General features: G+C 53.7%; 1 protein-coding gene across 1 annotated transcript in view; it reads left to right on the top strand.

Annotated features, from left to right (window-relative positions):
- Nucleotides 1–13484, top strand: part of GTF3C1 (general transcription factor IIIC subunit 1) — a 73220-nt gene that overhangs the window by 25022 nt on the left and 34714 nt on the right. Inside the window, exons 7-13 of the mRNA XM_079899132.1 lie at nt 1684–1842; nt 3441–3556; nt 4623–4932; nt 5711–5925; nt 8508–8644; nt 10251–10404; nt 13335–13438. Coding sequence (XP_079755258.1) covers nt 1684–1842; nt 3441–3556; nt 4623–4932; nt 5711–5925; nt 8508–8644; nt 10251–10404; nt 13335–13438 — 1195 coding nt within the window. The remainder of the gene's footprint in view (nt 1–1683; nt 1843–3440; nt 3557–4622; nt 4933–5710; nt 5926–8507; nt 8645–10250; nt 10405–13334; nt 13439–13484) is intronic.

The raw sequence follows: 13484 nt of genomic DNA, 5'->3' as shown, positions 1-13484 counted from the left end.
TGTCCCCCACCTACAGAGAATCCCCTGCCTGAGTTGGGGTGATGGGACTTGATCTGCTCAGACTTCAGTCTGTGCTGCCCTGATGTGGGTGTTCCACACACCTTCACAGCAGGGCCCTCAGTGGCACGGCTCCTGCTTAGGAGGCACTGGGTTGCAGAGACCAGCTTTCCTGCCACTGGTCCTTGCCCTGGTACCCGAGGATTCTGCACCTTGGTGTGCTGATGGACGCTGGTGGAGAAGCTGCTGATGGCCCTGCTGTCACAATTACTACAAATACAGTGACTTAACACAACACAAACTCGTTATTTTATCATCCTGAAGGTTGGAAGTCTGTCATTGGACTAAAATCGAGGTTTCGGCAGGGCTCTGCTCCTTCTGGAGGCTCTAGGAGAGGATCCATTTCCTGGCCTTTTCCAGTTTCTAGACTCTGCTTGCATTCCTTGACTCATGGTCCATTCCATCTTCAAAGCCAGCAGCGAAGCGTCTTCCAATCTCTCACTCTGATCCTCCTGCCCCCCTCTTACAAGGACTCTGTGATGTTATACTGGTCCCAGCCAGATATTTCAGGATAATCTCAAAATCCTTGACCACCAGCACCACGACAAAAAGCCTTAACTTAAATCATGCCTGCAAGTCCCTTTCGCCACGGCAGGTAACATATTCATAGGTTCCAGGGATGAAAGCGTGGACATGCTTGAGGGGCTGCTGTTCTGCCTCCCGGCTGTCAGTATCACAGGACACCATCTCTTCCGTATCAGAGACCTGGCACCCGCCTGAGTCACTTAGCCCCTGTCACAGGCTGCTGGGAGTTTGGGCAAGTTAGTTAACGCGTCTGTACCTCAGTTTCTTCATCTGTTTGCCTCCTAGGGTTGTCGGGATCAAAGGAGTTGGCACACGTAGTGTCGAGGTGTTTTTCCTTTTCCTTGTACCTCTCGTGTTACAGCCATAGGCGTGAGCTTGTTATTTTCCCCACACGGTGCTTCCGTGGGTTGAGAGCACCGGTGCCTTTTGATTGTCTGAAGGCAGGCGCTCGCCTGCAGAGCGTGGTGACTTGTCCGTGTCCTGCCCCTTAGTCCTGGTTGTTGTTTATATTCACAGAAGCTGGGTCTATCAAGAGTTCTGGGTGGACCTCTTACTATTGGCAGTTTTGCCTCCTTTTGAGTTATTTCTTGGGGTAAATTCCTACCCTTGGAATCATGGAGTCAAAGGCCTCTCGAAATGCTCTGGAAAGGTCATAGAACTTGTTCACACTGCTGCCGTACCTTAGTGGCAACGGGCATTGGCTTAAAAGGGAGAAGATGGTATTCATCCTTTCAGCAGTACCACCCGTGTGCCTGCTGTGTGCCAAGCACTATTCAGGGGAGCGGGGGGCGGTGATGGGAAAAGACAAGCACGTTTCCTGTAGTCATGGAGCTTGTCTGAAGCAGAGGCTGCTGTTTATTTAACAGGCCTCTCATTATTCCTTTCATTTGCATTTCTTTGTTCACTAATAATATGTTTTTTGTTTTTAAAGCAATTTTATGGAGTCAGTGTTCAGGTCTCGTGCCCCGAGGTGTGCAGTGTTAAACGTTCCAAGCTCAGATGGCCTGTGCGGCCTTTCTCGGGGCCTCCGGGTCTGCTGAGGCCGCCTCCCCCGGGGCCGCCCTGATTTGTCATCATGGAACCGTGTGCCTGTGTTCCCAGGGACCGACGTCATGGTGCGCTGCCTGAGGCTGCTGAAGGAGTTCAAGCGGAAGGTCGAAGACCAGGACGATGACGAGGACGAGGAGGCCATCTCCAAGGCCGTGCCGCCGGTGGACATCGTGTACGAGCGGGACATGCTCACACAGACCTACGAACTCAGTAAGTCCCGTTCTCCTACCTGCATTTACACAGGGTCCCCGAGCTTTGAGTTGAGGTGTGTTTTGGTCACATGTTGAAAGAGGGCCCTGCTGTCGAGAATGTCATGCAGCGGGAAGCCCCCTGGTCCCCTTGAGAGTTTAGGCTTTGGGGTCAGACTTGAGTTTGAGTCCTTGCTCTGCCCCTTGTGCGCCAGCTGAAGACTTTAGCAAGGTCTCCGAGCCTCCGTTCCCTCTTTAAAATGGGGATATCTCCCCTAGCACGTAAGAGGACTGAATAAGTAGGATTAAAACATCTGGTGTAGTGCCTGGTACGTAGAACGCACTAAAAAAATTACCTACTAATATTACTACTCAAAGATTTGAGTCACCTACCAACTTCTAAAACTGGTCTGGAATCATTGCAGCCTGGGGAGTGTTGTGATGAAGGGGGAAGAAACATGTCTCTGTCCATTCCTCCCCCTTCCCCTAAATCCCCTAAAATCTATGTAAGACAGCAGTGACCCAGTGCCATAGATGGCGTGGCCGCAGGTCGCTGTGGAGCGGAGGATGTCTAGAGCAGAAGGGGAGGGGCTGCAGGAGATCTGGTTCAGCCAGCAGGTACGAAAGCACCTGACGAATCAGCACAGCCTTTAGTGAAGGCTGTTTCCATCAATTCTTCAACATCTCTCAGGATCTGTTCCTCAGAACACAGTTTGAGAAATGCTGTCCTTAACCCTTTCGTCCCCGCTTTTAGCATGTTACTAGTTTAACGTAGGAACACATTCTAGTCACCTCTTTCAATTCTGCTGTTTATTTTTATGCATGGACAATACAGCAAAACTGCCTTTATCCAGATCGGTTTTGCCTGGAGGCCTCAAGTGTATGCCACATCAGGAAGTAAAGGGGAAGCTCCTTCTGAACGGTCCAAGAGTGTTGCCCCGAAGTCTGCCCTGTAGTATTTTACTGGAGGGACTCCCGCCCACCGCCACCCCACCAGGCTCCTTCCTGGAGTTCCCAACCCCTGAGTAGTCGAGTACATTTGAAAGGGCTCATTGGAGGAAGATACAGTAATAGCACAGCGTGTAGCAGGGCAGGAGCTGACACACCAGACAGAGCAAGTAATAGAGCACAGTTGCCTATCGGTCATTTATTACGGGACCAAATAGCATTATTTCCTTCTGTGGCCCCTGCTGGCCGGCAGCTGTTACGGGATAAGGCAGTAATCGGTGTCCGTAGTGCCTCCGAGTCTACCGAGAAGGACGGGAAGATGTTCTTCCTTAAACATTCCTTCGGTGCTTCTTAAAAGGCTCAGTTGAATTTCGCTGAGAAAGTTCGCTCATGTGGAAGCACACTTCCTGCTGCAGGATAAGACAGCGTCCCTGGAACTCGGTGGATCAGGCGTCGATTGCTTTGGCGTGGAAGAGGCAGATAGCGAGTGCTTAAAAATGAGCAATGAGTCGAGTGGTCAGAGTCTGGGGAGGGGGAGGGGGAGGGTGGGAGGAGGCAGGTGTCTTACTGTGTGTGTCGGTTTCCCCGCATTGAAATGTCTGGGAACGGACCTGACCTGTGCAGAACGGCTCCATGGTGGAGGCTGGGGTTCAAGTGTATTGTTTCACACAGTTGAGCGTCGAGGCACGAAAGGCATTTCCCAAGCTGAAATCCGAGTGGCTATGAACGTGGGAAAACTGGAAGCCAGAATGCTGTGCCGTCTCCTTCAGAGATTCAAAGTGGTCAAGGTAACAGCGTGAGTTCATTGTCTTCGCATGTGCACACAGCGTGGTTCTGAAGGGCTGTCTCGGACGTCGGGAGCCCAGGTCGGCCTTCCGTCTCGGCTGCCAGGGAGGGCGGGAGTGCTGAACGCAGCCCACAGGTGTGCCCCACCCCACCCCCACCGTGGATTTTGTTGGGTTTCGCTTTTTGAAAATTGAATGAGTTGTCAGCATTGAAAAGTCAGCAGGAGATGCTGCTGCCCAGGGAGCAGGCCCCCCACTCCCGCGTGGGGCGTCAGCTGAGGTGGCGCCTCCGACGGCGCCCAGAGACAAAGCGGGCACCCCCAGGCCTCAGTCCCAGCCCGGCCCTCCTTCTCACTTACGTTCCTCGCCTGGGTCCTGGGGACGCCGAGTCGGCCAGCTGTGTCTGGTGTCCCCTTTCGGGACCCAGACCTGCTGTCTCAGCCCGTTGCGCTTCGCTCCCTTCTTGCCAGCTTGTTGGCCGTTTTGCTGGAAAGCAGTGTTTCAGTTGAGCTAATGACTGTGCAGCACTTAGCACTGTCCTTGGCGTGTGGTTGGTACATGGGAGGTGTTACTCCTTCTGCCATGAAGGGCAGAAAGTCCCTTTCCCCTGTTGTAGGAGACAAAGGGGAGCGGCTGAGTGACAGCTTCAGCACCACGCCCCACGGCAGTGGCCGAATGGAGCTGGTGACCTCAAGGCCCCGACTCCGAGTCTGTGACGACAGTTAGGAACCGTCGAGTTCTGCTCACTGAGCGTCTCCCGTAGGCCTCGTCCTGTGCCAGGCCCCGGGGGTTTGCGGAAGGCCAGGTTAGGGCCCTGCCCAGCGGGGAGCTCACAGTCTCCTAGGGCAGACACACAGTCAGGATTGCTTCCTGTGGAAGCAGAACCCGAGGGATGGCGAGACGGGAGGACCCACGAGGGGCTGAGCTGGGGCCCAGGCGTGAGGTGTGGAGGAGACGTGGGGGAACGTGGGAATGACAAGGAAATAGACACCGCAGAAGCCCGGTCACCCGAACGCCTGGGTGTCCCGGCGTCCTCTGCAGCGTCTTAGACACATCTCACCCCCTCCAGGGCTTCATGGAGGACGAAGGACGGCAGCGAACCACCAAGTACATCTCCTGCGTGTTTGCGGAGGAGAGCGACCTGAGCCGGCAGTACGAGAGGGAGAAGGCGCGGAGCGAGCTGCTGACCACTGTGAGCCTGGCCTCGGTGCAGGAAGAGTCCCTGCTGCCCGAGGGCGAGGACGCGTTCCTCTCCGAGTCGGACAGCGAGGAGGAGGGCAGCGGCGGCAGGAGGAGAGGCAGAGGGTCACAGCGGGACTCGAGGTCCTTCTCGAACGGCAGTCTCAGGACTCAGCCTCACCACTCCACCTCGACCAAGGGTAGGGGTGTGCTCAGGGCGGGGGGTAGGGGGCTGGGCAGGGGGGTGCGCGCCCTCAGTCTGAGCTGCTGCCTATCCCTCCTGGCTCTGGGGACGTTCAGTCCAGCAGACACCTGAGGATGGCCTTGGTGCTGCCCTAACGAGGGACCTCTTGGTGTCACGTGCATCACGTAATCGTAAGCTTAGGAGATGCGTGTGTGGTCTGTCTCCAGGCTGCTGGCAAGTCATTTCTCCTCGGCAGATGTTTCGTTTGTTTTGCTTTTATTTGGTTGTGCTGGGGCTCCTTTTAGTTGCGGCTCGTGGGCTCCTTAGTCGTGGCATGCATGTGGGATCTAGTTCCCTGACCAGGGATCGAACCTGGGCCCCCTGAATTGGGAGCACAGAGTCTTACCCACTGCCCCAGCAGGGAAGTCCCCTTGGCACATGTTTTGTTTGTTAAGTTTTGACTATTAAAGGGGTGGAATTCCCTAAACTTCCTCTGTCCCTTTCCCTCCGACAATCTGTGTAAGAAGCCCTTGGAGTTTTAGTTTAGTTATGGAAGACTTTTCTTAAAACACGTGGAGGGTGGTGCTGGTGACAGATTTGCACATCGGGAGTCGGGGTCGGGGTCAGGAGGGTGCGGCTCGCTGCTCGCTGGTCCACTTCCCTCGTCTTAAACTGACCACATGGACTCCTCTGGCCTGTGCGGCTCTGGTCCGGCAGCTGAGCAGAAGTGCCCCTCTCGCTTTCCCCCTGCTGTGGCCGCGGTTCATCCGTTCTACGCCTGTCCTCCACTGCAGGGGGGTGGAAAGTCATCAGCCTTCACCCATTGAAGAAGCATCCGTCTTCCTCCCTGGGAGCTGCTGAGAGAGCCTCCCAGAGCTCTTTCAGGGGGGACAACCTCCTGGACACCAGCAGCTCCTCAGACCCCAGCGTGTCCTTGGGCTCCCACTGCATGGAGAGTCACAGCGGCGACATAGCCGTGATAGAAGAGGTCAGGCTTGAAAACCCAAAGGTGAGTGCCCACGGGGGAGGGCGTTTCCTCTAGGAAGGAGCCTGTGGCAGGTGGATGTCAGCCTTGGCTTTTCTGTGCTTAAGAATCACAGCAACAACAACAACAAAATCAATAATAGTAAAAGTGCCACACGCTCAGGCCGTGTAGGTGGGGGGGCCTCTGCGGTAGGAACGCAATGCACGTTGACACGCCACCTTCACGCAGCCCACCTTAGCAGAAACCACCTGCATATTATTTACAGGGTTTTAAAATTTCCAACAACGTACTCTTTCTACTGAAATTTATTTTGAAGGAAAAATGTGTATGGCTACTTTACATCAGTGATTCTCACTCTGGCCCGATTTTGCCCCCCGGGAGACATTTGGCAATGTCTGGAGATGTTTTTCCTCGTCACATCGGGGAGAGGGTGCTAATGGCATCTCGTAGGCGGAGGCCAGGGATGCTGTTAAATGTCCTAGACTGTGCAGGGTAAACCACAGCAGAGTTATCCAGCCCGAAGTGTCAGCAGTGCTGAGGTTGAAAAACCCTGCTTTAGATGAAAAGCCAACATCATTTGCATAAAAAGAAGGTGATCGTAAAATAGATCTGATAAAAACAAAACTTCCTTAGTCCATTCTGGTCAGACAGTGTTCTACTTCACACTGTTAAAGACAGTAGAATCAAACCAATACTTTTTCCTCAGTGTAATTAGAAGGATTAAAAGGCAGTTGACACAGGAATGCCTTTGTCATTATGTGATTCAGTTCACTCAGTGCTGTCCTTGGTCGCTGGAAGGTGCCTCAGATATGGCCAATGGTGCCTCAGTTGCCCAGCACAGAACACACTTGGGATCGGGGTGGCCTTTGATGCTGTTGCTGCTGTTTGGTTCCGGCTTCACAGCAACCCTGTAAGATGAAAGCCAGCTGTGGTCAGGAGGAGGCGACCAGAGCCTCTGGGGACTGAGGGACTTGCCTGCTCAGTTAATGACAAAATGGAGAGTGGAACCCGTGGGTGTGGAGTTCCCACCCTGCCCTGCTTCTCTGTTTCCGGTGTGGAAGCCTGAGCTTGGGTTCTATCCCTACAGCAGGAGTGATGGAGCATGGGGTGGGGGAGATTTTCTGTGGAATTTTCTAGAACCTTCTAGCTGTGTCCTATCATTGGATGCCATGACTCTTTATCAAGTCATGATTGGTCTTGTCTCCACCTGAAGCACCTGCCGGCAGGTGGATCCCAGCAAGCTCCTGAAGGTTTTCCCTGCCATCCTGGCCCTGCCACCTGCCTTGCACCTCCTCATCAGGTCCACGTGTCCCCAGCAACACACTCCCTCCAGGCCCTGCCAGTCCTGCTGCTAGCTTCCTAGCTCAGCTCTTCCTAGCTCAGCTCTTTCTCTTCCTCTTCGAAATCTGTCCCCAGAGTAATGGCAGAACCTTGTCCTCCTTTTGGCTCACTTGCTGAGAAGAGGGGCGTGAACTGTCCTGTCTGGAGGTCCCTTGGTGAAGCGTGGAAAGCAGGCAGATTTTCTCACGTGGTTCTCCTCCAAAATGTTTGCTTTGAAACGCAAGAGAGAACCAAAGTCTTTCTGCCACTCTTGGGCCCCTTGGATCTGTGACTCTTTCGCCCCTCGAGCCCTGCCCCCTTCAGGAAAGAACCGAGCCTCTTCCAGAGCACCGGTGCCAGCAGGAAGGTGATGGGACCCTGGCCCAAGGGCCTCCTCAGGCGTGTTCTCATTCTCTGGAAGCGCTTCTCCAAGCGAGGAGGGCATCCGGCAAAACTGGCCATGGGACCGCCAGGTGGCACTGAACTATGCTGAGTGATCGGCCAGGAGTGGGTTAGGGTTGGGCTTTCCTTTCCCTTCAGGGTGCACGTTTGGGCTTCAGCATCTTTGATCCAAAGGCAGATGGAACAGGTTCAGATTCTAAGTTCCTGGAAGCTAAAAGGAACCACGAAGAGAGAAGAGGGCGTTGCAGCAGGGGTGGGGGAGGGCACCCGTCCGCTCTCCTCTCCGTCATTCACTCGCCACTCATCGGAAGCCTGCCTCTGCATCTCCCTTATGTTCCCAGAGAGGCTGCCCGTGGCTTCCCTGAGGCGGAGGCAGAAGCGCGTCCTGGCGCACGTTCACGCCCCGGGACCCGGTATGGTGGTTTCGCCTCACTGAGCCCTGGTTTCCTCTTGCGTAAAATGGGGACCGTAACAATGAGGCGGTTGAGAGTTCTGGATGAAGAAGCCCCATAGGGTGACGGCAGGGGGTCGGCCCTCCGTCTGTGCATTTCCTCCCTTCCACGGCGGAAGAGCCAAGGAAAGACTGAGTGGATGCGGTCCCCTTCCCCGGGAAGGGCTGGAGTACATGCCTCTGCTTTCTGTGCTGAAACCAGCTGATCTTCATAAAGTTCTGGGCTCCTCTGCTGGCAGATGTCTGTGCCGTTACAAAGCACTGAAATAGTGGGGTGGTGGGATCCTATGGGGGCAGTAATCCTCTTGACTTTTCTTCTTGAAATATGGCGTAGAAATTCCGTAAAGAGGGAAAGCGTACCGGCAGGAGTGGTGCCTGGCCCCCAAACCTTGCTGAGTCCATAGTTTTCTCATGCTTTTGGTCCCTGTTCTAGGAGAGTGGCAGTTCCCAGAAGACTGGGAAGCACGGCCCAGGCCAAGACAAACACCATGAGACTTACCGACTGCTGAAACGCAGGAATCTGATTATAGAGGCTGTCACCAACCTCCGCTTAATCGAGAGCTTATTCACGTAAGGAGTAGTCTGTCTGTCTGTCTTGCATTCGTAGTAAATCCCACATCAGTCAGTCATCACCATCCGCAGAAATGACGCAGAGGCATTTGCATCTCTCTTCTGCTGTATAGATTCTCATAGGAGCCCTTTGTGGTAGAAAGGATTTGCAGTCTGTGTGGTTTGAAAAGTGTAGACATGAAGGAATATCCATACACTTGACAGGGAGAGAATGACGGGGCAGGAAACAGAGGTCACGGGGAAAGTGCATCTGCCTTGTTCCTTCCTTAGGAATTTGGTGCTCAGGAAGGGGAGAGAGGAGACGGAGGCAGCTAATAGCATCAGCTTAGAAACATTGTTATTAGTTCTCCAGGGAGCCTTTTGTTCAAATGAAATCTTTTATGAAAACAAAAACAAAAGGGACTGTGAATCTGTCCAACAGAGTGAAGTAAGTCAGAAAAACAAATACCGTATGCTAACACTTATATGGAATAAAAAAAAAATGGTTCTGAAGAACCTAGGGGCAGGACAGGAATAAAGAGGAAGACATAGAATAAAGAGGAAGACATGGACTTGAGGACATGGGGTGGGAGGGCGAAGCTGGAGCGAAGTGAGAGTAGCATGGACTTGTATACACTACCGAATGTAAAATAATTGGCTGGTGGGAAGCAGCTGCATAGCACAGGGAGATCGGCTCGGTGCTTTGCGATGACCTAGAGGGGTGGGATAGGGAGGGTGGGAGGGAGGCTCAAGAGGGAGGGGATATGGGGACATGTGTGTGCATATGGCTGATTCGCTTTGTGGTGCAACAGAAACTAACACGGTATTGTGAAGCAGTTATACTCCAATAAAGATCTATTAAAAAAAAAAAGGGACACCGGTGGAGCTTCTGTGTCCAGGGTGCCGTGGAGGCTCTGCTCCCTGGTTTGGTCCTTCTAACCCACTGTTACCACCACGTCCTGGGAGACATCCTTGGGCTTCTGGGCAGCCAAGGTCAAAGCCACTCGATTGGAAGGAGCCTTACCCTTGAGTCAAGGATGTGAGTTCTCTAACTAGGGGATGGGGAGACCGCCTGTGGATACTGCTGCCTGGGTCTCCTCTTCTGTGCAGGTGAGATGGAGCGAGGTGCTCCTAATATCCCTTCTGGACCTGCCATTCTATGAGTAGTGATACAGAAACTTCACCATAGTGACTCAGTAACATCTAGAGAGAAGATACACGAGGAGAGGGGTCAGAAGAGCTTCAGATCTGAGGGTGTCAACGGTGGTAAACTGGAACATTCCTTAGCTGGATGTTGAATTAGAATGGAGATTCAGTGAAGACAGATTTCCATCCCGGAGCTCAGTTTCTCCACCATCGTCTTGAATCATGTAATCTCTTTAGTTCCTGGTGAAAGGCTCAGAACGTGAAGCTGCTGTGAATGGTGGCTTGTCTTCAGCTAACTCATTTATCACAAAGAGAGATGATCTTTGCCATCTTAAGAGGTCATCCTTTCAGTGGTGAAACACCCTTTAATTCTCCCCTACTTTCCGCTGGATCCCATTAGGCAGGTGTCGGTTGCCTGGGTTTAGAAAGGCCTTCCATGTTGAGACTGGGAATATTAACGGCTTATTTTGTGACGCTGCAGGATTCAGAAGATGATCATGGATCAGGAGAAGCAAGAAGGTGTGTCCACCAAGTGCTGCAAGAAGTCCATCGTTCGCCTGGTGCGGAACCTGTCCGAGGAAGGCCTTCTGAGGCTGTATCGGACGACCGTCATTCAAGACGGCATCAAGAAGAAGGTAACCACACAGACCACTGCGCGTGCTGGGCGTTTTCTTACCCAGTTTCCCACATCCTTGTCCCTCGGTTGTTCCTTTGTTGCCGATAGTTCGGAATTTCCCATTATGCCTCCTCACTGGGGCAACAGGGATTATCTCCACTTCCTGTGGAAGCTGGAAGCAGAAAAGAGGAATAACCTGCTTGGATTGTAGAGCAGCCTGTGCAGCCCAAGGCAGGTGTCCTGCCCCACAGCCAGCCTTGAAGGAGAGGATGGTAATGGGGGCATCCAGGTTCAGCTAACTAGCACTGGGAGAAATTAAGCAACATTTAGAAGGTGGAAAATTTAGGGCTTTCCCTGGTGGCACAGTGGTTAAGAATCCGCCTGCCAATGCAGGGGACACGGCTTCGAGCCCTGGTCCGGGAAGATCCCACACGCCACAGAGTAGCTAAGCCTGTGTGCCACAACTGCTGAGCCTGTGCTCTAGAGTCCGTAAGCCACAACTACTGAAGCCCATGCGCCCAGAGCCTGTGCTCTGCAACAAGAGAAGCCACCGCAATGAGAAGCCCATGCACCACAACAAAGAGTAGCCCCCGCTCGCCAAAGCTAGAGAAAGCTCGAGCACAGCAACGAAGACCCAATGCGGCCAAAAATAAATAAATTAAGGTGGAAAATTTAGACTAAGCAGCAAAAACATTAGCCACAGAGCTCTGCAGAAACATATCCCAGAGGAAATGATGTCAGCGCTTCAATTAGCATGCATTGCCGGGTCGCCCAATGAGGACAGTGGATCTCTTCTTTCCCAATGTATCTGTTTCTGTAAAGTTTAAAGTTTGGGGCCATTCCCATAGCAACTGCAGCTCAGTGGCTTTGCACATATTCTAAGGCATAAATTTTTCAGGGTCAGAGTCATTTGAGATACCCGGCTGGGCGTTGGGACCAAAGGGAATGGTGCTGCGGAATAGGCATTTGTAATTTCCTGCCGTTTCTTCTGACTACGTTTTAAATCTGCCTTAAGAAAGCTCTGCTTTGATGTTTTGTTTTCTTAATAAGGTGGCAAGGTCATTTCTGGTCTTTTTTACTTTATCTTATTTTTTTGAGACCTATGAAATTTGAGAAACAGAGAGCAGTACTAGAAAATGACTTAAAAAACTCTGTTTCTACCATCCCAAGTTGGGCAGCTCATCAGTTGTTACATCTGCTGTGGGTCCCCTTGACATCGCCCCTCTCCCTTCCCCAGGCTGCCTGCCTCTCGTCCCCCTGAGCGTGGCAGGAGGTCCTGGTGCTGACCTCTCTCCCTGGGGGACAACAGCCCATCCGGTCAGCATTAATGCCTCTGATTTCTGTTGGTCTTCACAGAGCAGGTCTTTCCGACGTGCAGCCTCCTCAGGCAGTAACTGAGAGCAGGGAAATGAAATCTCCCCCAGCCTAGGAGTGGAGAGAGACTGTGTTTTTGTGGACATATGGACATCTGCCGTGTCCCCCATGCCTATTTGTTTTAGTTTTTGTTTTTGTTTTTGCGGTATGCGGGCCTCTCACTGCTGTGGCCTCTCCCGTTGTGGAGCACAGTCTCCGGACGCGCAGGCCCAGCAGTCATGGCTCACGGGCCCAGCCGCTCCGCGGCATGTGGGATCTTCCCGGACCGGGGCACGAACCCGTGTCCCCTGCATCGGCAGGCGGACTCTCAACCACTGCGCCACCAGGGAAGCCCCCCACCCCCATGCCTATTTGGTCACCTATCCATCGGTGGTACCAGAGGGAGTGGGCAAGCGGTGGGGATGAGGAGTGAGTGTCCCAGGTGAACACTGAGGGTCGATCAGTGTCCGGTACTGGGGGCCTCTTGCCAGGGGGTTACCACTGTCATCGCCCGTTTGCCAGCTGGAAGGGCCTCCGTATTGTACATCTGCCTCCAGAGTAAGCTTCAGTTTCTCTGGCACCCGGAGCGTGCGCTGCTGGCTGGCTCCCGCCGATCTGCTGGAGCCGTGCTGGCTGGAGTTGCTGTGTCCGGCACCCGCCTTTTGCCGTTGCTCCTGCGTCCTGCCCCGTCCATCGGACTCTTGGGAAGTGGGCCCAGCCGTTTGGCTGCGGAAAGTGGGGAACTAGGAGTGCTTTGTATTTGCTCCTGGCTTATAGATTCTCTGAGGTGTTGCCTAACTGTATCTCATTTGAACCTCACAAAACCACGAAAACAGTTGGCGGGGCAGCGGGGAAGGGTCTCCATTTCCCAAGTGAGGAGCAGAAGAGATGGAGCCTCGTGTGGCCTTTGGAGTCGCTGTCCAGCCATGGCCACCTGTCCCCCGTGACCCACCCTCTTCAGGCCATTTTGGGCATGAAGCCTGCTGGCCAGAGTCACTTGTTTAGAAAACCTTACCTTGCTGTCTCCCGGGGCCCAGGCCTCACACTCCCATCTGCTGCTCAGCACCTTGGAACAGCTAAAACGAAGAAGGCAGCCCTGGATCCCCCGTCACCTTGTTTAGAGACACAGCTGGCAGGAGTCCCCCAAGAGCACTCTCAGCAAGGGGAGGTCAATGAAAGCCGCTTACCTCTTCCAGATGGAAGCCCTCGGGATTCCCGAGCAGCTGTGGGAAATGCTCAGCTAGCAGGATGGGGTGTCGGGAGCAGCCCCCCAGGTAGCAGCTGGGACCAGTGGGCCATGACAGCCCAGCTGGGGGGCTGCAGGGCAGACCGCTGGATTTCCAGGGCAGGATTCCTAACCGGTCAGAGCGGCACGTTACGGATGGCGGCGCTTCCTGGCTTGGGCGCTTGAGGGGTCTTGATGCCAGCAACTCTAAGGGCACACTGTGTAGCGTTTTACTTCCCGTTTCATCACTGCCTTTTGGAAATGTCAGTGACAGCAGGTATAACCAGGGCTCCACCAGGGAACCGAGTTGTGGAACTAAGTCTCCCCTGGCACCTCCGCAGCCCTTTGGGACCCCCGACCTCTCTCCATAGGTGGATCTGGTGGTGCACCCGTCCATGGACCAGAATGACCCTCTGGTGAGAAGCGCCATTGAGCAGGTCCGTTTCCGGATGTCCAACTCCAGCACGGCCAGCAGGCAAGTGGCGGCTCCCGCGGGACCCACAGTGTGTCCCAACCTGAAG

This window comes from Stenella coeruleoalba, assembly GCF_951394435.1.
Source record: "Stenella coeruleoalba genome assembly, chromosome: 15".
Taxonomy (NCBI): Eukaryota; Metazoa; Chordata; class Mammalia; order Artiodactyla; family Delphinidae; genus Stenella; species Stenella coeruleoalba.
The sequence above is the reverse complement of the archived record's forward strand: the minus strand, read 5'-3'. Positions and strand labels throughout refer to the sequence as shown.